The sequence below is a fragment of the Pezoporus flaviventris genome, unplaced genomic scaffold (genome assembly GCF_033815535.1).
Source record: "Pezoporus flaviventris isolate CSIRO_AGI_PZ_B2104156 unplaced genomic scaffold, CSIRO_AGI_Pfla_v1 ptg000037l, whole genome shotgun sequence".
Lineage (NCBI taxonomy): Eukaryota > Metazoa > Chordata > Aves > Psittaciformes > Psittacidae > Pezoporus > Pezoporus flaviventris.
The window spans coordinates 13,662,478-13,687,173 of record NW_026892585.1 but is presented as its reverse complement, the minus strand read 5'-3'; the positions used below and the strand labels follow the sequence as shown (position 1 = coordinate 13,687,173).

Sequence of the window (24,696 nt, the reverse complement as noted above, 5' to 3'; positions counted from 1 at the left end):
TATGGGGAGGTCAAACCCTCCTGAGATTTGTGGGGTTTGCTTCTTAAGAAGTGTAAGCCTATTGTTAGATAAGCGGCCGGATTTGGTTTTTTTTGAGTTCATGGCCCGACATCTTGTTCCTCACTTAAAAATTACTGTGCACCACATATTTAAAGATTTCCTTTTAGACTTCCATAAAGGTAGTGGTGGAGATATAGCTAAAAATAATGCAGAATACATTTCTTGGCTCTGATTTTTAAAATCTAGGTGGTATTATCATTATTATTGTTATTGCTGTTATTGTTGTTATTGCCGAAAGTGTACAGGTATGAAGTGTGTGTTTGAGATTATCACGTATCTCTTGGTCTTTATGGCAGTACAACCCAGAGTCTGTGCTGATTTAAGAAGAAAAGTTATAAAGCTGGTTTTATAGCTGCCTGTAGTTTGAGGTAAAGGTGAGTTTAAAGAGATATATAAGTATTATTTTTCCCCATGTCTGAATTTATACAGCACATTAAATCTTTAGTGTAATTACTCGATAAAAACAGGCTGAAGAGGGTACTGATTATAGTATTTGTCACAAGGATGTGTAATGAAAGAAACAGTAAGAATGGCTGTAAGGTTAAGCTTTTGAAATAATCCTTCTTTGCTGTATATTCTCTGTTCTTCTGTATGTACTTCCTTGTGTAACTGTGGGAATGTGTAAGAGTGTGGCAGGAATGGCTCATGGTACACGTATCAGTACTAATGATGAGGAAAAGTGAAAAGCAGGTGGAAGTTCCCTGTTGCTGCAGCAGTCTGGTAAATGCACTTCTGGAGCTCTAGTGCTGTCAATGTTGTTTATTCTACAGTAGAGGGTAGGATGCTGTGGTTATCAGGAAATTCTAGCAGTTTTCACAGTTGGCCATTTCCAATGGGGGTTACAAGGAAACTCATTAAATTCTTCGTGTCTAGACCAAGCTGTAGCAACCAGCTACTGCTGGGAAGAATCTTTTAAATGCCAGTGAGGTCCTGTATAGTCCATCCATTAATGGTTGAAATGTAAGGATAGAGGAGTGGAGAAGAGGTTGTAACCTGCCCTTTCCCGGCTTTACCCTCCCATCCAGGTAGGCCCACCTACAGGTATGTACAGTGTCAGGATACAATAGAGAAGTCTACTAAGAGTACCTGCATCCAACCCTAATAGATACTTCTTGCCACAGGACTGAGTGTTCAGGTATGGGTGCGGATTGAGTGATAACCTCGCAACTGGAGTGGTTATGAGGAGAGCTGATCCATAAAAGGTTGATGCGGATGAAAGGGCAGATGGTGGTATAAGTTGTTCTGTTGAAGGATCTGCCCACACAGTGTTTTGCCTAAGTCAAGCAGAATTTCAGTATTTTGCACTAAGCCATGCAGTTCATTGCAGGAACCTGGATTTCATAAATCAGTAAGAGAAACTGCTTAAGAAGCAGTAGGGAGTCATGCAGCACCAAAGTATACTTAGTTAATTTGCTCTGACAGGCCGGTTGGTGGTGGTTGTTTATAGTGTGGTAGTGCACACTATTCATTTCACAGGCTGTGTGACCCTGCTGTAGTAGGTGCTATGTAAAAGGTGAGCCTGTGCCCGAGTGGTCAGTTAGTGGACAAAACAGGAGGAAGTGGAAATAGAGAAGAGAATGGAGTACAAGGAGACAATATGCATGCAAAGCAGTGTTTTCAGCATGCTCTAAGCCGTACTGTTCTGCAGCTGAATCACCCCTTCATGGTGGGGGGAGCAGTAAAAGCTGTGTTCTTTTAATACTTCTGACAAGATACTGCTTTGGAAGCTGTAAAATGCCTATCGTGACCCGGAGGGCGAGGTTCGGAGATGAAAATTGCCAGCAGCCTGGCAGTTTGGTATTCTGAGAGGAGCATAGTGTGTTTTCGATAAGGAATTGATTCCTGTCTCCTGCTTCTCCAAGTGATGTGTCTTCCAGGCTGGCATTGGAGAAGGTAGCTGCACACATGTGCCTTGCTCAGTTATATATGCTGCCACAATAATAGTAGGTAATAGGACTAGCTGTTATTATAAGCTTCTGTTTATTATGTACACTTCTCTTGATCACACTGTGGAGAAACTTGACTCCATCCCTTCAATAGAGGCTTAATTACTGAAGTCTTTTTTGGAAGACAACACCAAATATAGGTAACCTAAATTCCACCCAACGCATCTCCACCTTGTGTATTATGTTCAGATGTTTCTGAAGGTTTATGCCACAGACTGTGATGCAGGAACATAGGTGGAGCTGAGGCTCTTTGTTATAGTGGTATAATGCCTAAGGTAGATGTTTGACCCTTGTCTTTAAGCCTCACGCATTAGGGACTTGAGAATTCTGTTTTCTCCACTGGAGAGTGATAATGCAGAAGCTCTGTCTGCACCTAGACTCACTCACCTGCAACATGGCAAACTAGGCATGCTGCCTGGCTTATGGGTTTATCTAATCTCACCTGCCCTTAAAATGTGGTCATGAGATGGTGCTGGCTAAGATGGTCAGGTGCTGGCTAAGGAAGGAGAGCTGGAAGAAGTTAGACCTTATTGCTGCTGGGCAGGCAAGGTATGTGGATAGCATGACTTAGAGAAATAGGAATATTAAGTTCTGGGTCTTGAAGACATCCTGTGCTTGAGAGTACTTGCACGTTCTCCCACCACAGGAAGACATAGACCACAGGCATGAAGAGTTTTAAAGACCTCTGAACCTGAATTGAACAAAGGTACTTAGTTTTTCATTCTGTAAAGCCATGGTCATCTTCTATGAATGTATTAATTCATAGTTTATTAATTAGTGCTGTAAACTCTGTAAAATATTCTACATAACATCAGAAAATGATTTTGGTTTAGCACAAGGAGACTCATGGCAGTGTCTTTCTGGTAAAGCTGTGTTAATATAGTAGTGAGGTTGCCTGCTCACTGCTTTTTGAGATACTTCTGGATGGTTGGGATTAATGAAATGACAATAAGTGTTGTTTTACTTTATGGACTAAGGGATATCATCAAATATATCTTTCCTAAAACCTTTGATGTATTATTGTGCTCACTGTGGTAGTGAAGGAGAACTCATGCCTTTATTGCAGAGAAATGTAATGCAAAGTACTGTCATCTCATAGATAAAACCCCTTATAAATCAAGTGGATATAGTGAGGGTTTTGTTCTCTTATTAAGTCACCCTTTCTCATGTTTTTACACAAATAAAACATTTTCATTTTCATTCAGGCTAGTGATTTATGTCTTTGGCACCCTGTACTTGATGCTGTAGGGGCTCTGAGATGTTCATTGTTAGGCTCAAACTATTGCAGTAATACCATTGCTTTCTGTCTCCATGTGTAATTTTCAGTCAAAGATTTACAGCCATACACCCCATGGATCCTCATATTAAATTGTCTCATCTGCAAAAACAGATATAAATGAGTCCCTTGGCTATTTCTTCATAGTTCCAACACTCTTACGCAACCTGCATATGGCCAACACACAAGAATACTCATTCTTATTGATGTAAGAGCCAAGTCAAGTTATTGCCACTGCCTGTAGGTGCATTTTCTTGTACAGTTGTTTTCAGGACAGCATTATCCTTATTCCATATTGTCCTTTAATCTGTGTTAGAAAGCTATGAAAAGCAGATAGAAGATCTGTATTGCAGAAACCTTTGCAGTTCTGTTCTCTCAGAATCATACAATCATAGAATAGTTAGGGTTGGAAAGGACCTTAAGATTAGCTAGTTCCAACCCCCTGCCATGGGCAGGGACATCTCACACTACCATCTCACCCAAGGCTCTGTCCAACCTGGCCTTGAACACCGCCAGGGATGGAGCATTCACAACTCCCTTGGGCAACCCATTCCAGTGCCTCACCACCCTTACAGTAAAGAACTTCCTCCTTACATCCAATCTAAACTTCCCCTGTTTAAGTTTGAACCCATTACCCCTTGTCCTGTCACTACAGCCCCTAATGGAAAGTCCCTCCCCAGCATCCCTATAGGCCCCCTTCAGATACTGGAAGGCTGCTATGAGGTCTCCACACAGCTTTCTCTTCTCCAGGCTGAACAGCCCCAACTTTCTCAGCCTGTCTTCATACAGGAGGTGCTCCAGGCCCCTGATCATCCTCGTGGCTCTCCTCTGGACTTGTTCCAACAGTTCCATGTCCTTTTTATGTTGAGGACACCAGAACTGCACACAATACTGCAGGTGAGGTCTCAGAAGAGCAGAGCAGAGGGGCAGGATCACCTCCTTTGACCTGCTGGTCACGCTCCTTTTGATGCAGCCCAGGATACGGTTGGCTTTCTGGGCTGCGAGCTCACACTGCCTGCCCGTGTTCATTTTCTCATCAACCAACAGCCCCAAGTCCTTCTCTGCAGGGCTGCTCTGAATCTCTTCTTTGCCCAACCTGTAGCTGAGCCTGGGATTGCTCTGACCCAGGTGTAGGACCTTGCACTTGGCATGGTCTCAGAAGGCCAACATCTTTCTCAAGTACACTTAATTTGATTTATTTATTTTTTAATGGTCAGCTTCAGTAGTCACCATATGTAGTCCATAGATTGTGAACAAGTTGGGTTTTGAAACCATGGGGGAGTTACTGATTAAAAGCTTGTTTAAATTAAGAAAAAAAGTATTTTCTTCAAGACTTTTTTTTTTTTACTGTAGAATAAAATAGTAATATCATTTGTAGCTTCTAAGAGTATTCTAATGAAGGTTTCTAAATAAAATATGATACATTTTCCTATTAGAATAAAAAGCAAAGGAATGATTTAATAAATTTCAGTTCTGCAAACTCAACATGTTACACGAAATTCAGGTTAGGTTCCTTTGGGTTCGTATGTAATCTGTGTGTAAGCATGCAGAACCCACAGTTGGAATTGGCTGATATTATTCTTTATGCTTTTTTGTTGATATTTTTCGTTCTTAGATATTTTGACGATGTATAACTATTTTTTCCCTTTAACATCCTCTTACTGTTTTGATTTTCTCCATGCATCAGTTATGTTATTAATCTCAGGTTGATAACAATAGAAAAGTCATTTTGTTGCCTAGTAATTTTTTGCTTCCCCTTTGCTGCTTACTTAGTTATGAAAATGTTATTGACCTAATTTATTCTCACAAAGGAATAAGCTATGTTTTGTTTGAACCCCATGCAAGTACATACCAATTCTCAAGTAGTGGCATAAACTTAAGGGCCTTGGGTTCTTCAGTACAGGCAATGATACATGATCTTACCATCCCTTCATGGTTACTTTTCGTGATCAACCACGCATTACCAGCTGCCTTCAGCTTTGTGAAGAAAAAAGTTATGTCCTCTTGCGAAAGTGAACTGTCTGCTGCTGTCTGTCTGCTGCTTAAAACCTTTGTGTCCAATGCACATACAAAAACACAAGGGTGGTGGGGAAGGCTAGACACCAAGGAGTCACTATATATAGTAGGGGTTTTTCTTTTGACTGCTTAAAAAGATAAGTAGCTGAGAGAGAGTCAAGTGTTGTTTCTCTATAAATTGTGTGCCAGCAGGTTTATCACTAAAGGCTGTAGGTTATGTTGAGTGGAATAATCAGGAGGAAGAAAGGGAGGTTAAAATAACAGAATGGTAAGACTATTTTGACTCCACAATCAAACCCTCCTTGACTTTTGCCCTTTGGGTGGAAAGTGCTTATGTTACAAAACAACATGAGGTCAGCCTCTATGTTCTGCTGTTAGTTTTGTTCTTGCTGATCTATACTGAGGGAGTAGTTGCCTTGTATGTTTGTATTTTTCCCTTTTGTGTTAAATATTACATGCTGTCACTGAGTGATAAGAAGGACAGTTGCCTTTACTACAGAGTGTAAGAAGAATTGCCAAGTTGAAGAATGAAAAATTGCCTAGATGGCATTGAAGAGCCATCCGTGACTTCAGGAAGGTATCTTGAAAAACATCTGAGCATCTACTTTTCAAATACCTCCTCAAAGGCAGTGTGTGGTGTTAAGGAAATTTTTTATGAAGTCAGTTTCTAAGAGGTGGTTTGGGTGCATCCAGTTGAGTTAGCGGTGCTGTGTGAAAATTTGCCTGAGTTCTTTTGAAAAGGTAAATCATACCTGGTCTAGTCATCAGCTTTTTTCTGAACTCTTACCACTGCTTGATGAGTGATGCAGTGATAGACCTGTGATGTGGAAGAGATGTTGGAACCTGAGTGTATTATTTAATGGCTGCGGTGCAGTGAAGGAGGCCCCTGTCAGGAAGCAATAAAGTAGTTATTAGGTAATGACTGTGGAGGCACCATATATAAGGTTAAATTGATATATGTAAATCACTGACTTTAAGATGCTGAAGCTGCCTCTTGGTGCCCATCTTTTTTTTACACAAGTGGGGATCAAATAGTTCCTGTTTTGATAAATGGTATGTAGCTAACATACATTAAAGACCTTAAGGGAGTTGAGCTCTTGAGTTCCTTTGAAATGTAATGGAATTTGAGCACTGAGTGCTGTTTCTTTTTTTAAAAGAGTCGCTGGCTTATTTACCTTTATTAAACTGCTTTTGAAAATAGTGTGCAAAGACTATGATATGTCCTGTTAGGCACCGGGTATACATGCAGACAGACACATCTGATTTCAAATGTGTATTGGCAGTGGCAGAAACCAGTGCAAACCGATTTGGATTAACTGTTGACTTTCTACTTTTGTGTCTAGCGTGTGTCGTGCATAAAACTGATGTCAGGTTTTGGAGGTCTCTGCACAGGCTGTGTGGGATCATTTGAACAGAAAAGTTTCATGTTGGCTTGTTTGTGGATCATTAATTTTACTTAACATATTTTAAAAGTGGAAAAAAAAAAATCTGTATCTTACTTGAGACCTGACATACAGGAACGTGTCTAGCGGAGGGTGTCCCTGCCCATGACAGTGGGTTGGAACTAGATGAACTTTAAGGTCCCTTCCAACCCAAAGCACTTGAGTGATTCTGTGCCTGAATCACTTGCTACATACTTGTCTGCTACCCAGGTGTATCTTAAGAAAATACTTCCATTCAGCAAAGCTGTTACACATACTAAACAATATAAAAAATCTAGTGTGATGATCATTATAACCCACATTCAGAATAGATTAAGCAAATCCTTAACACTGCTGAACTGAAGTTGCAGTTTACTTCTGTAGTACATAGCATTAGGGTACCTGTAAACATTTATACATGCAGTTCCTATATAAGAGTGGATATATTTTTGTGTAAAATATATATAAACAAGATTTTACAGAACTCTGTTAGCTGCAATTTCAAACAAGACCTGAGATTTTTTTTAGGAATGAGGGATTGTCTTCGCTTTTGAGGTTTGAGCTGTCTTTTCCCTGCTTGCATTGCTGTGTATGGAGACTGTTTATAGCAGTTAAACCCGACAAATTTTCTTTCTTCAGACTAGTTATGTTGTGGGAGCTGCAGTTTGGTTGACATCTGCCAGACTTTACAAAAGAAAAGTTTGGTTTTTTTTCATGTGGTAGTTTACATGTGACTCTAACTACTCTTGAGAATTGAATCTGCTATGATTAAAGACTGTATCTGATACTATTTGTGCTTGGACAGTGTGCAGTGTTGCAGCAACAGCTGAGTAAAATACAAAACGATTGCAAGCTGCTTTTCTTAAGAGAGATGTAGAATTAGGTCTTGGGTTTACAGTTAATCTTAGGTAGTCTGCCGCTTGCATAGGTGATCACCAAGGAAACAGGCTTGCTTTTGTTTGTGAAAGTACGTGCAATAAATACAAGTAAACATCTGAATGGAATTCTATTTAAATATAATCATGTAAAAGAAATGCAATTAGAATGAAACCAAACCAGATGTAATTTTTTGCTAATATTCTTTAATTAGGTGAGTGCAAATCCTGCAAGTGTTCAGTTAGAAGTTCACATGTAAATGTGAAAATCCAGCTGTAAAGTTAAAACAGAAGTACCTTAATCAGAGCTACACAAACCTATATAATCAGCATGAAAATATTTTTGTACTGCCACATGTGATATATCATTGCTTTGCTGTATAAACACAATTAAAGAGTGCCTTGGGGGCTCCCTCAGCAAGAGATTAAACCGGGAAACAAGGCCAGCAATTCTAACACTTTGCATCTGATGATTTAACCAATCCAGACAGGCTTTAATTCCCAAAGATTTCTATTCCCTGCAATACGCATTATAAAACTCACAAGTGCAATTGTCTAATGCTTTAGGTCACAGACATCCGGTGTTTTGTGTTTTGCTTGTCAGTAAAAGAAATAATCCGTAACCTTTCCACAGATTGTCTCCCTCTTCCCTCTCTTTCCCCCCACCCTGTCAGAGATTAGCAACAATTTAGACTCCTGAGTGGAGCTAATTGCTGAATTCTGTCTAAACTGCTTCAGACAAAATGACCTTGCTTAGCAAAACCCTCCCATTTAAATTTTTAGGTTAACCTCACTTGTTTTGTCTGGAGTAGGTTAAGGAAGCAGACTGTAGGCTGCTCTGGAAAAGGTGAGCATTTCTGATGGGGAGCTGAGTAGCTGCAAGTGCTTCAGGGAGCCCCATCAACTTTCTTTGTTGAAATAGCATCAAGTAAAACTACTCAGAACTTGAAAAATAGTGTCTTAACTCAGGAAATTGCTTATTACTTAGGTGATTCTTTCTTATACAGTCTGATTCTGACTATCCTAGATTTACTAGTTTGGGATAACAAATCCCCTAGTTTGGGATAACAAATCCCTGTTTCTCAGACTTTGTAAAATGATATATGGAATCTATAGAAAACTTTGGCTTATTGAAATTTGTTACAGAGGAAACCAAAACTTGCCAAATGGCTATTTTTAAAATTTATTGCATTTGATAACATTCCACAGAATAGAAAAGTGGTAAACTAGTTCAGATCAATCTCTTTCTTGGATGCTGTGAAATCCATGAATAGTTTCAGTGATCATTTGTACCCATTGTTAGTTGCAAATAGCTTCCTATGTATTTATGCCCCTAACTTTTGAATTTCTAGTAGTAAATCGTAACAAATTCAGCACAAAATCTGAAAAGCAGTTTTGGTAGTGTCTCATGGGTCAGTTCACACACCAGCAGGCCTGCTGGCAATGGATGGGGCACACTTGTCTCAAAGGGGGAGAGGAATCTTTGGACAGAAGTAGTGACAAAGGCTGAGCTACTTAGTGTTGTCTTTGCCTCAGTCTTTAGTATTAAGACCAGTTTTATTCTGGGTACCCAGCTCTCCAAGCTGGAAGGCAGGGATGGGGAGCAGAATGAATCCCTCGTAATCTGAGGGGAGATGATTCAGTGCTGGGTCCTGCACTTGGGCCACAACAACCCCATGCAACACTACGGGCAAGAGTGGCTGGAAAGCTGCCCATTGGAAATGGGCCTGGGGCGTTGGTCAGTGGTTGGCTGAGTATGAGCCAGCAGTGTGCCCAGAGGTCCAAGGGGGCCAACAGCATCCTAGCCTGTATCAGAAATAGTGTGGGCAGTAAGACTAGGAGAGTGATCTTCCCCTGCAGCACTGGTGAGACCGTACCTCGAATCCTGTGTTCAGTTCTGGGCCCCTCAGTACAAGAGAGACATTGAGATGCTGGAGCGGAGCCAGAGAAGGGCAACAGAGCTGGTGAAGGGTCTTCAGAACAAGTCTCATGAGAGGAATGGAGATGGTTTGGTCTGGAAAAGTGGAGGTTTGGGGAGACCTAATCGCTCTCTACAGCTACCTGAAAGGAGGTTGTAGTGAGATGGGTGTTGGTCTCTACTCCCATATAAAGAGCAATAGGACTTGAGGAAATGGACTCTGAACAATGGAGATCTAGGTTGAATATTAGGAAAAATTTCTTCACCGAAAGGGTTGTCAGCCATTGGAACAGGCTTTTCCAGGGAATTGGAGGAGTAACCATTCCATGAAGTATTTAAAAGATGTGTAGATGTGGCACTTGTGGAGCTGGTATAGGGGTGGACCTAGCTTAATGGTTGGACTTGATGATCTTAAAGGTCTTTTCTGACCTAAACTATTCTACGATTCTTGGAGAAAAAGAAAAATTTGTTTTAGTCAACTTAGTTTTGATGCAGGCTGTGTTTTGGATTGGAAAATTCTTTTCCAAAATTCCAGATGATTAAAATGTTTTTTTAAAAGCAAACTTCTTTCTTTTTGGCTTGAAGTATTTTGTCATCCTTATGTCACAGCAAAAATCTTTGGCATAAAACTTACATTTTCATGCCAAATACTAGAATGCATATTGCAGCATACAGCTCAAAGTTGTTATACTGGGTTGCGTTCGGTCTTCCTGTGGGCAGAAGACAGAGATCATCTTTTCCATAGGTTGTTTAGGTCTCCAAAATTAGCCTCACCTTTGTCCGATGTTGTTTCTAATTTTGAGAAGGGCTAGTCAACAACATTGGAATATTTTATGAGATTTGCATGTAGTTCTTATGTCTTTTTATATCTGTAGTATGTATACAATAGGCCTCGTCCTCTATCAGTCATTAAGGTGGTCGTATGCAGCTGTTCTTTTCCATGAGCTTTTTTTTCCATGGCTGCCTTGCTTCACATCCAAGCAACTGGAAACAAAGTTAGTTTTTACAATACAATCACAGTCATGGACTCTAAATGACAAGACCTAACCAACCTGATAAATAGACTGTGAGAGCTGTCTACAGCTGCTGATTCTTAACCAAGAGCACTCATAGCTCTACAGCTCTATAGTTAACTTCTTTTCCTTCTCCATGCTGCACCTGATGTGCAATGGTTCTCTAAAGCAAGTTTTATTAACAATTCAATTGTCCTTCTGCTACCTAGAGATTTCCTTTAAAGCAATAAAATTCCTAGTGCCCTAATCCAAATGACTACCCAAAGGGTCAAACATCCTAATTAGCTGGTTGGGAACATTGCCTCATATCGGAAATGGAGTTTACACATTTTATAAATTAAATCCAGATGAAAAATACTTTCTTTTCAATCATCTTCATAGGCTGCTAAGACCAAAAAGTCTAATTGAGAGAGTAAGAAGTAGGAATGGTGACATTAAAAGCCTGTTCTTTTACTGTCAGCCTTGGTGCAGATGATAGGAATTGGTGAGCTGAAACTGTAAGGCATGAACTAAAATGAAAGTTTGAAAAGAAAAATATACAGACATGGTATGTATTTTCTTACTTGATTCCAGAAAAGTAACTTTAATTCAGAAATATTGTACTGTTACATCCAAAGCCTTCAACAGTGCTGCAAAGTGATGAAATGTTTAAGATTTTTGCTAACTGTCCAGGAATATTCAGTAGCTAAAAAATAAATAGGAAATGGTAAAGGAAGGAAATGGATTTTTAAGCCCCATTTAAAATTAAACCTTGTGTTTATTAGTATCAATCCATAATTGTAATACTTGTATTTGAATATACTGTTACCAACAGAGAACATTTGGTCTATTTGGACATGCTGTGAGATCCAGGCAGCTGCTGTAGCTTAGCCATTTTTAAATACTTAATAAACTGGCACTCCTAAACCTGACTTATTTATTATTATGGACATAAAATCATGCAAAAGAAAGCCAGATGGTAGGGAGCAGAGTTTGGTTTTAGGGTTTTGAGCTGTATCATGCTTTTCATTATAAGATTTCCTATTCCCAGTATCTGTATTTTTTTTATATCTTCTGATAAGGCTACCAAAAATTCTTGCAGTTCACTCATTCTCCATATAAATAAGTTGAATGGAAATTGTAAGAAATAAAATGTGTATGGTCTAAATGCTTGTTTCAAGAACTAGAGTGTTTTCAAGAGTAAAATGAGGTTTGGGTGTTTTGTTCAGAAAGAGCAGAGTTGCTTTTAATTGCTTTTGAAAATCTAGTTCAGATCAAACCCAAGGAAGTAAGATTGTGAAGTTTCAGTCTTCAGAACATTGCTTTGAATAATATGCCCTGTATCAAATCCTGCTCCATGTGATTGAGCTATGTGACTCTTCCCATTGTCTATCGCAATTTTACATTGTTTTCATTCTGTCTAAAAAATTCCACCAACTTCTTTTTTTTTTTTTTTATTTCTCTTCTATATATATCATCCTCTCCTCAGTGGCAGTATTTAATGTCTTTGCTCCTCTGTTGAAATGTCTCTTGCATTTCAAATTTCAGATTCATGTTCATTGGATGGTGACGCTCATTGAAATTCTTTTTTGCAAGTGCCTTTCTGTGTAGCAGATTACACTGGGGTGCTCATTTAATGAAGCATGTATCAGTAGAAGGTTGATTATTCATCTTGGGCATGGTATTTGTTCAAACTGAATTCTGTTAGGAGGAGTTTTGTAATATTTAAAATAGTTATCTGTTTTTATGTAGCATTTCATATGTTTGTGTAGAATGAAATTAAGCAGCTCTGGCTGCTTAACTGTAGGTATTTAGTTGTCTTATAATTGATCCATCTCATCCGTGACAACTATTTCCTAAATTATCAGATTTGAGTTCATGTATAACATGTCATTAAATTTTACCTGTGTGGTACTCGAATTGGTCTTGATAAGGAGTTTGGAAGTTCAGGTTATAAAGGCGGAAGAAATCATGGCCAAGCAGAAAGTAACTGTGTCTTAGAAGATAGTCTCATCAAATAGAGATAATGATTGTTTGAAGGTCAAAACCAGTTAGAATGGAAGAGTGGGCATGGATGTGGGAAATGTGTGTTGGAGATATGGGGATTACCTTCCTAATCCAATTAATCTTCTCCTTTTTGTCATTTTTCTCCTCTTGAAATCTCTGTCCTTTGTCTTCCCCATCCTCCAGATGCATCACATGCCTAATACTCTCTTGAGGGTAGTTTCAGTAGCTTGTGCAGGATGGGTCTTTTTTGGTTTTACTTGGCAGCTACTGATTTGATATGAAAAACATAGAAAAGGGCTGTGTACACGTGTGTATACTTTATTGTGTTTATGGGATGGAACAGTGTTTTAAACCCTGGAAAGATGGAAGAAGCAGCAGGGAATACAGATTTATTATTCAGTTCTTGTAGTAGAGGTTAACCATGGTTTAAAAAATTAGCACACTAGATAAGTAAGTTCTCTTTGAAGTAGGTATGAGGAGGAAGCAGAGGGATGATTTTTTAGGATTTACCATGGAAAATCTGGATATGTTCAGTAGAAACATATCTTTTAACAGGTAATTCCTGTGGTAAGATTTTACAAAAATAATTTATAATGGCAAATAATTACCCTTAATAGCAGTTTTAAAAGGCAACATATTAATCCACATAATTTTTCTTTTCTTCTAGATGCGTTTTGAAATAAATGTTCTCAGATCAGTGTCATAAATGCTGCCATTTAAAATTCTGAATATACTCTCATGGACATGTGGGTTCATGCTTAGATGTGTAGATATCTTTTTCAGTGGAGTAATCAGTGACTGAAAAAAGGATTTGAAATGAGTTGAATATTGACATAGAACCTGAAGTATCTGCTTATGGAAATGGTGGAGTTAACATCATTTGGTGAGAATCAGAGGGTTTGTCATCTTCTCTTTTCACACTTCAAATTAGTGGAGTATTTCCAGCACCTCTTTAGCCCCAAATTTGGCCTTTTAATTCTAATTAATTTGTGCAGCCTGTGTCTTTTTATTGAGGATTCTGCTGTTTCCTGAAAGGGTGTACGTCAATATCCTTTTTATATCTTTGAAAATTATATTATTTGAACATAGAAACATGTTACAAATGGAATTAATTATGCATAGGCATAATAGTCTTAACATAGCCTTAACTTCAGCTTCCCCAGTTTTCTGTATCCCTCTCTCTTCGAACATTCATTGAATGTCCTATGTTATCCATGAAAAAATAAAGGAGTGGTTTGAAAATTATCTGTACTTGGTGCTCAGATTTTCTTCTTATGCATATCAGTTGCAAAAGAGGACCTTTAACCGCACAGTACGGTATTTTCTGTGAGTGAAGGATTCTTTTATTTTCATTTGATTTGTTTGTATTTAGATGAGAATCTTGTTTCAAGTCTAAAGCTAGTAAATTGAAAACAAAATTGAGCAATATTGTTCCTCTAGTTAATATATATTGCACATAGGTTTATATTGTAGGTTTATAACCTACAATATAATTAATACCTATGTATTAAATGCATTTATTATAGGTAGGAGTATAGATAGCATATCTCATTAAATTTGACCCTTTGTATCATGCATGAGTATTGATTTAAAGTATAATAAAAATTCAGTAAGTCCAGTATCCATGGTTGCTTCTTAAATGGTGCCTGAGAAAGGACATAACCTACAAATGGTTTTCTGTATTCTACAGTCACACCTCCCAGCCTTAATCAAAGGCTTTTTCTGGTCTACAGACTCTGGCTGGACCAGGTGTAAATGGAAAGCACATTTGTGAGTCGTGAGCCCAGCACCTAACAACTTCCTGCCATAGTTGCTCATGTGTTCCCTATACTACTTCTAGTTCCTTAAATGCATTAGTGGTATAGCTGGATGAGGACAGTTGCTGAGGTGATAAGTGAATCCTGTGTGTTGTACTGACATTACTGGTACCTAGCAGTACCTGACTGATTACTGTGTCCCTATGGACAGGGCTTTGAGGAACCTGCTCTAGTGCAAGGTGTCCCTGCCCATGGCAAGGGGTTGGAACTGGATGATCATTGAGGTCCCTTCCAAACCAAACCATTCTGTGATGCTACGCGCTGTACTGAATTGGCATGATTTTTTAGGAGCCAATATAGACGTAATGTGCTGAATTGATACAGTTCCAGAACTATGTAAATTTGAATTGCTTTCAGATACATGGTTAGAAAAGTCCAAAGTCTAATTAGATCTAAAACCAGGTTGCATAGGATTTCATGAGGTGACTGAAGCTCCTCAGCAAGTCTGTTGAGTGCAGTATGGTCAAAACCACCTTACAATGAATCAAGAAATAGAGGCCTCAGTATACCACCATGCCTAAATCATATTTATTCACAATAATATTATTAGTTTCACTGAAAGTAAATACTATTTGCAGGCACGAATTTCCTCCTGTAGTTGTTTTTTTTGCTGTCAATAGATTTTCTGTACCCTCAGGGTCTTTGCTATGTGATAGCTTTTATCTTTGGGCATTCATGTTTAGACTTAGCCTACTTTCTTTTGGCCAAATTTGGGATGTTCCCAGGCACAACGAAATGTGACACTGTATTATTTGGATCAGATTGTCTAATCAGTTGCAGTAAAATGTCACTTTGAACTGAAGATGAGCCTGCAGTGTAATATTGGATTCTGATTTTGGATCTGTAATCTCAGCTTTGAAGTGAAGAAATGTTCATACGGCATATGAATAGGAATGGCAGATATTTGTGGGTCACCTGCAAATAAATCTGGATACAAAGTCAGAAGTGATTTACAGTTAAAATATCATGTAAATTAAGTGCAAGTTAATATGTTTAGAAAATAATTGTATGTTACTGTACCGTTTTGAGGTCTGTATTAAAATGCAGAGAAAAGGGGGTTGCAACCCTTAGATTAACATGCTTTTCACCAGGATATCAATAAAAACGTAATGCCAACCTTGTCTGTGAATAAAATACCTATAAACACAGTATATAACACGTTTTTACATAGTTGACCTATTGAACATTTGCACATGTTTTTCATTTACATGGAATTGTTCTCTCTTACTAGACTCCATTCAATTTTACTTTTTTTTAAGCTTGACTTTAATACAGCAGACACCTTAAATGTCTTAACAAGCAGAGCCGACCTCTCTGTGGAATTCTTCAGAAAGGGTTGTGGGCAGCTGCTGTGGCCAAGGTGTGCTTAGGTCTGGTTTATGGCATGAATAAGGTAGAGGAATCCTCAGAAGAGTTTGTACAAGTAGAGTGTAAAAGCTAGACACAGGGGAAAATATTGGCACTGGTCAAAGGAGTATATGTGGTGCATATAATTTCCCAGCAGTTGTGCTGTAGCGCACTCATACGCACAATATACTGCTTAACTGGTAATAGGAAGCCATTGTTTTCTTTACAGATCAGAAACCTTGACTCCTGGCAGGTCATATGAACATGTGCATAATGTAATAACTTAAACATATGTCCCTGTTGTAAGGCAGGTGTGAAACAAGGATATTGCAGTTGAAAGATCCTACAGCTAGCTTTGGAGTCAAGAGGAAGGCCAGGAGGATGCGTGGTCTGGAAATAGGCGCTATAGATGTTTTAGGAGGTTGCTTTCATTCTGTTATGTGAAAAATCAAAATCTGCGTAATTCAGTTCATTAATAATTTTACACTATTCTGTTTTTAAATGTTTTTTTCCTGGTTGGGGGGGGGGGGGTGGGGAGGGGGTGAAGGCAAGTTACCTTTTCATAAGCTTTTATTGTTGTTCTTTTTTGTCTTTAGCTGTAAAAGTGCTTTTAGTTTTTCAGGTTGTGTTCTCTATATTAGAAGAAAAGACCTTTGCATGCTTGGTCTTAAAAGGATTTGTTTGTACCATTTCTGACACAGAGAAGGAGAATTCCTATTTAGTATTTTAAAACCAGGTTCATCTGTATATTAATATGTTTAATCTCTAAACTATTAGTTATGTATGATTAAGATAGCCTTCAGTATATGTCATTGCTCCATTCTAGCTACTTAGAAGCACCGTCAATCTGATGACAGTCTGTACTCTAAATAGTCATTTCAAGGTGTAAATTCATTCCCTTTTGGTAATGAGACAAACTTTCTCTGGGTCATAAACCCTAAAGCAGCTTTAATATTGAAGTAAAACTGAGGAGTGATTTAGCTGTATTATGATCTTGTTTGGGGATTTTGTTCCCTCCTTTATGCAAAGAACTTTCCCAACAACTGATAGTTGCAAACTTTGTGTAGAAATTACTCCATCCACAAAAATCCTGAACAGTTAGAAGGGAAAGGACATTTTAATGAGTCCCCCCCAGTGAATCCTCTGTGTGAAAGAGAATGAACAAGAGACCAAACATTTTCCAAACTGTAAAATTGAGGACTTGAATCAGGGGTCTTCTTGCTTCCTATGAACTTGTGAATTGGCAATATAACTAATCTGCAGCATTATTCTTCCTCTTCTCAGCTGTTAGCAGCAATAGGGGTAAGTGTAAAGGCTCATCCCTCATGAACTATCATTTGTGTCTTTAAAACAGGGTCCTATTGTGGCTGTAACTTCTGCGCATAGTGTGTGAAGCCTCGATGCAAAGGCAATCAGGAGAAAGTTTGCCATTGACTACAAGAGTCTTTGGATCAGGCCCTGAGCTTTTAAGTCTGCAACTGTCATGAAAAATAAATACTGCACTTCAAGGAGCAAGCTCCAGGGTCTCCTAAAAGTAGCTTAAATAGCTCAGAGAGGAGCAGTATAATAACTCCAGCTTTCATATAGTAGGTTCTCACTAGTTTTACATCCCAGGGATACTGCTGGGACTCCCAAATCACTGGTCAACAGTGTAATGATACATGGCAAATTACCTAGGTAATGGCAGTCGGATAAATCACCTCCAGCCAATGCTGGTTAGCCAAGGCAGGGGTGTGCTATGTATTAACTGGAACCAATTCCCCAAAGACAAAATCAAAGGAAAAATGGATTTGAGACATTTTTTTTTCAACCCAGTATGATGATTAGTGGTCATTAGTGAAGAAGATTTATTTTTCCTTATAGAAAGGCTAGTGAATGACTTCAAAAAAGCAAATGTGAATGTTTAACTTCTTACAGAAATTGCTGGAAGGGGTCAGAGGCTTCACAGCAGAGCTGTTCACCTTCAAGACAGAGTTTCTGTTTGTGCTCTTCCAATAAGGCAAAACAAACACAATGGAAAAAATCCAGAAAGCTCTTGATAACATCCAGGACTGCAAAACAGCCACAGTGACGTGGCATTATCATTTTCATGAGAAAGAAAGGGAATAACCAGCAACTATTCGCAAGCCTCCTACATGTTTTGCTGGGGTGATGTGAAGTTGAAAATCAAAGTGCTGTCAACTTCGTAGGAATTGAAGATGCTGAATGGGAACCTGGCAAAGGAAAGTGCTGTGGCTCGTCTTAGCCAGAGCACAAACTTTGTGCGGAATGAAACCAGGAATCCAGTTAAAGTCACAGCAAAGTGTTATATTTTTCATAGCTCTATCCAGAAATGTAGGACTTCTAAATCCCATCTGATGCTTGCAGTTAGCTGTGGAAAAAGTGAATGTGGTTTAGGCTGGTGCCAGTTATAATAGTAATTTGAATAATTTTAGAAAATTTCAAAGTATTTTTCTGACAGAAATGAATCATGGGCTAGTAAACTGAGCAGTTAAAGGAAGGTGTTAATGGAAGACATTGACAGGCATTAAGCACATCCTGTGTTAGGCAGTGATGTACAAGCCCATGGTGGTATTTTTGGAACTTCCTTTGTGGAGCATTGTTGAGTGCTGGAATTATCACGTCTTTATGAAGGTACAGGCAGGGGAGGATGACTTAGCCATCTCTGTTGCAGAGTTCAAATGGTAACTGCAGTATTTTTAATCTGGGTGTGTGATGACAAGCCAAGAGGCTCCCATCTTGTTCTATTGATCACATTGCTGGGTTTATGCACTTCAGTGCATGTAAGTGTATCTGTGCAAGATTTTCAAGTATTTAAGGTTGAATAATTAGGATGATGACTCACAGAATCACTTGCATGTAGGGAGCCATCTGAGCTTACAGTGATTATTAAGCAACATTCAAAGCTCTCTGACTTAAACCCACTGTTTTTTATTTTCCTGAAATAAGCTTTCTTTCCTAATGTGACCTGCTCAATTGTGGCTTACGTGTAATGTTTCTGATAAAAGCAGTACAAGACACTTACTCTTTTGATGCTGTGATCTGCACTTCTGGCTAATCTTTTTTTCCCTGTAGCCTGGATACAGTGTGGTAAGAAAGAGAAGCAGATATGATTCATCATCTACTGTAAAGTGCAGCCAAATAATACATGAATTCTAAAAACAACTAAAGGTTGAGTGATGGAAGATGAGACTGAAGCAGTCATGGAGGATTCTTGCTAGCAGCAGAATCATAGAATGGTTAGGATTGAAAAGGACCTTAAGATTATCTAGTTCCAAGCCCCTGCCACGTGCAGGGACACCTTCCATTAAACCAAGTTGCTCCAATCCCCTTGAACGCTGCTGGGGATGGAGCATTCACATCTTCCTTCATCAGTCTTTGCCAGTGTGCCTCACCACCCTGATAGTGAAGAACTTCTTTCTTATATCTAACCTAAATCTCACTTGTTTAAGTTTGAACCCATTGCCCCTTGTCCTGTCACTACAGTCCGTGAAGAAAAGTCCCTCTCTGTCATCCTTGTAGACTAAAGTACAAAGAACCTGGTGTTAGACCAAAACAGCCTTTACCTTTTCAGTAGCTTTACACAGAAGAATGATCCTATTGATAAATCTTAATCTTCACATAATTTTCTCAATATTTTGATTTTAGACAGACTAATGTATCTGGAAATTATGTTAAACTCTTCCTCTTGTGGCAGTGAATCCCATTGGCCATTTATATTAATGGTATGAGGTGAAGTGAGCATCAGTGTTCATAATCATGTATTTCTACTTGTTGGCTACTTGTCTAAATGCTGCAAAGGGTTAGGCAGATTTTTGTTAATGATGTGGCTAGAATGAAAAGAGCAATAGTAGCCATTAAATCTGTCTGAGTTGACATTTTGAAAGGTTTTGAGTGATTCAGGGTATTCTATTTTACCTGGGATTTTAGCTTGTTCATGACAGCCAGAGCTGGGTTGCAAGACAGTTCTTAGTTTCTTTCTGTACTAAAAAACAGAATACGAAGTGGAGATTTTTGACTTCACATCCTTGCTTCAGTGAATTTTAGTTATCCAAAATGAAATGGTTGCACAAAGTGAGTCAGTTACCTCCAAGGAGGCAATAGACTGATAGGAAGAGAATGCCTGGGTATCTGGGAAAACAGTGGAATCTAGCACATGAGCTGGAGACTCTCTCTTTCCAAGTTAATATCCTACCTGGAGGTATTTTTGACATCCTCTGTTCCTGTTTCTGAGTGTGCAAATTTGCATTTTCCAGTTTAAAAAGACTGTGGAAAACTTCTTTATGAGTTCTAACCTTCATTTGTTCTGTAACAAATGTTACAGAACAACTTAAATGCTTCTGTAGCGATTTTCATACCCAGGTAGTGTTACAAAAAGAACTCTAAAACGGGCTGGATTTAGTTTTTATTTTATTTTATTTATTTAGGAAGTGAAACTTCATTCTGCAAGGCTAATAGCTAGCGTAAGGTGGAGCAGTGTCCTTGCCAACTATAGAACATTTGTTAACAATGTTTATTATCATAATGCTAAAAGTATGTTATTACTAACTTTGTATGAATAATATTTTTGTGCGAGTTACAGCACACAACAAGGTGTGCATTATAAAAGAGGGTGTCCTTGGCTGAATGACTTAAGTGCCTTGAAAAGTGGGATTTTTGTATCCATCCACACAAATGTATTCATCCACTAAAATTTTCCCAAACTCATTTCTTTTGAATGGCAAGAGAGATTAAAAAGGGCAAAGTGATTCCGTATGATCTCGTCGTGATGTAAAGAACTTCAAGCTAATGACTGGATTGTATTTTATAATCTGTTCCCATTTTATTCTTTCGATGTTGGAGTACATTGTATTATAAGATGGAAACAGTACTGCTTTGTGATCTTAAAGGGACTTATCTTTGTGGTGTGTTGAAAAACATTAGTGCTGCACATCCTGACTATTTTCAACTCGTGCAGTTCCACATAGGTTTTAAAAAGAGAAGACTTGATCAGTGTTAGTTTGTTCATAATGCAGGAAAGAATCAGCTACTACGTATATCCTGTTCTGTGATTAATTCGTCTTTCAGCTCCAGGTAAACTGCAGAAAAAGAAATCTGTAGCCAAATCAACAGCTTTTCACAATGATGGTTTCAAAGCTGGATGCGTGAGCACTGCTAGCTACTTAGGCTTGAGGAGATGAAGAAAAGTAGGATGGGATTAAAATCATCTCCCTCTGAGACGGATGTCTTACATAAAGCAGAGGATTACTCTCCGGTTGTGAATTCCTTTCTCCATTATCTGTCAAAGTCTATTTTATTATAACAAAGTGGATGCCTAATTTTTGCATGATTATCATTAAGTGAGCTGGATCCTATGTAATGTAATGAAGTCAATTGCTAGGTTACAGTGAAACTGGTTACAGATGAAACAAGAACATTATTAGTGTGTTATATATTATAATGGTTTCATGCTTTGAAAGAGCTAGTATCTTTACGAAAAAGCCAAAACCTCATTGCATGTAAAATCAGTGCCATTCTACTGAAGTCAATGGACTAGTGCTGATTTCACTTGAGCTGAAGACCGGGCTTGTGTTCTGGAGCTAGTGTGGAGGACATTTCATGTTTACCTTTTACTTTATTACTGTCTCAAAACCATACTGAGCTGCCATATATTTGTCAGTCATCTTTCAGAATTGGCATTTATTAATTGCTCATGAAGCATGTAAAAGGACTGATAATTAATTGTTTGACCCAGAAATAACTTAATGAAAATACAAAGCAGTTTTTGCCATCTGAGTGCTGGCAGGAAACCAAAGCGTTAAGCTCTAATATATACCTCAAATAAACTTGAAATATAACTGTGAAATATGTAGAGAGGTACTTTTCATTAATACCGTATTGGCATAATGGAGCAGAGTTCTGCTTTACATTAAATGGAATTCCATTTCCTGTTACCATTAATGCAAAAGGACAATTTGGGCTCCATCTTCTTAAAGCACCCTGTCTCTGTTATTGATAAGCCACTGTTTGCCTTGGTCCATTGTACTGGTGTGGATTTTAGGCTTGAGACTGAAACTGGGAAGCTTTCCTGAGCACCAAGCAGTGCAGTAGGTCAGTGCTGCTTAGTCAGTCCGCATTTACTAGCATCAGAAAATATGATGGATTGCACTGAAATGAAACCATCAGGTTCTTAAACAAAGTGGTTCCTTTCTCAGCTTCAAGAAGAAGTTTAAACCACTGGATAAAATTATGTGCCAATTACGTATAAACTTTTTTGCCACTAGAATAAAGGAAGCCATAATTCTATAGACTTGCATTCATCTGTTTTCATTTATAAATAGAAGGTAATAGAAAAAGAAATCTGTGATGGTGGACAGTGAAATGCAGCTTCTGTGCACTTCCAGTGAAATGAACAAAACCCCATGTTTTCTTTCTTTGACAGGTTGAAAGAAGGACTCAGAAAAGGAAAAGCTACTTTAAGAATGTCAGTCTTGAATACTTTAGTTGTTAACGTTGATCTTGAATGTTATAGTTAATAATAAGCCTGTTGAATTTTAACAGCATATTCAAGCTCCTCCTGGAAGGAAGACAATTATTTTAACAATTCCTCAGAGAAGAATTTAGACCAAGCCTATAAAACTCCGTATTTGGGGCACTGTTCTCTTCCTAATTGCCTCCAAAATTCCTAAGGATCTAATTTCATTATTTAGAATGTTTAAACTTGTCCTTTTATGTAGAGCCTTTTAAAATTAAATACAACTGAAATCTAAAAATGAGGGAGACAGGGGATAGTACACAGAAAAACACTTCAGCTGGGACAATAAAGCAAGAAATCTGAGCAGTACCATGGTTAAAATTTTGCTGTTGCATCTAACTTGGGCATTTGCTCCCTGGAAAAGGGGAATGTTTTTTTTATTGAAGATAGACTATTAACTTCTTGAGAATGATAAATATATCTACTGTTAAATCTTACTTCTATTTGCTACTAAAAGTAATCTTGCATTACATCAGAGTCTTAAAATTAATCACTGGAATAAATCATAATTAGGGTAGCAACTGGTACAAAGAGGAATGAAGTATTTAGTATACATGTCACTAATGAAGTATTTCTCTAAAGTATATTAATCGAACTATGAACATATAGCTTGCTAATTGAATTTATGGCGTACAGAGTACAGGATGAGTATATTTTAAAGTACCCCCTTAGATCCCTTTAGTAGTAATTAGGACTCTAAGGACAGCCTTGTGGTATTTTCATTGCATCATTAAAATGAAATGATTAGTTGATTAGTTAAGTAATCTTGTACCAGAGCCACATCAAAAGGGTAGTGATTGCTTAAAAAAAAGTTGTGTTTTTTTTTTTTCCTACTTCAAAGCAGCATGATCAAAATATTGCTTCTGTGCATGTGTATAGATACATGTACATTAATCACATAGAATCTGGAAAAATATATTACTGATACTAAACATAAAAAGTAAATAGCATTAATTTCAAAATAAGATATATGTAATCTGTCACCTCCTGTAAAATCCCCAAACACCCTCCTTGATAGGTCAAGATTTCACTAAATTTGAGTGAAATCATGGTATTTGGGTAGGAGCTACAAACTGCTGCAGTGTTTTCAAGTCTTTATTGTGGGAAGGTCTGAGCTTCAGTGAACATCTCTGAAGACAGAAAGCATCTTCCACGGTTGGGTTGTCTGTTGTAATTTCAGTCTGGGCTGTGGGCATCATTCACTGACAGCAAGTGCTGTAGTTTGTAGCTGTGTGGTGCAGAGCAAGCAGTAAATGTGCAATTTTATTTTTGTGAATTTAGGATAATTTTATTTCTCTTGATTTTGCTTCCAAACCTGTTATATTAGAACAGTTCCTTAATGATGTTTTCTCTGAATCCAATCAAAAACTTAAATCCCAGACCCATCACTTTGTTGTTTTTTTAAATGACACTACTATTACATTGCAATTTAAGACTTTATTCAGAGTAAGAAGCAATAAAACTTCTGTGGAATCAGCTGAGGGAGTGAGAGACTGAAGCTGTTTCTACCCAAAATATAGACATATTTTACCACTTAATGTTAACTCTCAGTAAAACATACGTGGACAGAGGAGCCTTCCTGAACATTGTTCACCTCTATGTCCCAGACAGTAAGGGAATGTGACTTCAGCACAGGAAGCTTTACTCTTGTGTTGATGGCACCAGCAGTGGCAATGAGGTGGCACAAGCCAGCAGTCCCAAAGAGCACCGAGAAGCCTTGGCAAGCTTGTGTGTTGTCCTTGGTGCCGCATCTGCACAGACATGCCCATCAGAACTCCTGGTAAGCCTTCCCTCTCATAGAATCCGAACTGATTTGGGTTGAAGGGACCTTAAAGGTCATCCAGTTCCAACACCTTTCACTACGTTGCTCCAAGTCCTGTCCAACCTGGCCTCTGTGGAAATATATGAAAGAAACTGAGCCTGCGGAGAATAGCAGGACACAACATTGTGAAAACACAGCCTCAGAGGAAAGCAAAGAGGGAGCTAAGATCAGGCCCAATCCTGAGTGAAAGGCAAATAACCATGTTAGTGAAAAGTCACTTCAAAGGAATAATGTGACTTTCTCATTTTTTCCTTTGTAGTAGAAATACCCTAAGGATGCTAAATTTTGGCTTTCTGCTCAGGCCAAAAAGAAGTAATGCTACTCAGGCAAAACTCCCAAAAGATGTGTCCAATAAAAATGTATTACTTTCTTGGACTGATTTTTACTGACTTAGAGTTTTAGATGACGCAGCATACATGAGCACCATAGGTCCGTTTGCTTCTCTGTAGTGTTCAAAATTATTCTGCTAATAGCTGTCATAAATTACGTGTACCTGTTCTGCACCCAAAAGGCTGTCTAAAAACAAGAGTCTAATCAGAGTTATGGTCGCTCCAGTTATTTCTGCTTTTTCCTTACCTCATGACCAGCAGGTGGGACATAAGGAATACGGGAGTCATTATCCATGCCCTTGAACACTTGAGAGCTCCTTTGCAAAGGTGAGCCATCTGTTTATTGCAGAAAATAA

General features: G+C 38.4%; 1 protein-coding gene across 7 annotated transcripts in view; it reads left to right on the top strand.

The window, feature by feature from the left end:
• BBS9 (Bardet-Biedl syndrome 9) overlaps positions 1-24,696 on the top strand; it is a 261,788-nt gene that overhangs the window by 196,707 nt on the left and 40,385 nt on the right. Inside the window, exon 23 of one of the 7 annotated variants that reach the window (XM_061464766.1) lies at positions 13,179-13,605. The exons of the other annotated variants lie outside the window; for them this stretch is intronic. Coding sequence (XP_061320750.1) covers positions 13,179-13,189 — 11 coding nt within the window. The 3' untranslated portion in view covers positions 13,190-13,605. Of the gene's footprint in view, positions 1-13,178; positions 13,606-24,696 lie in introns of those variants that run through there. 7 annotated transcript variants of the gene reach the window in all.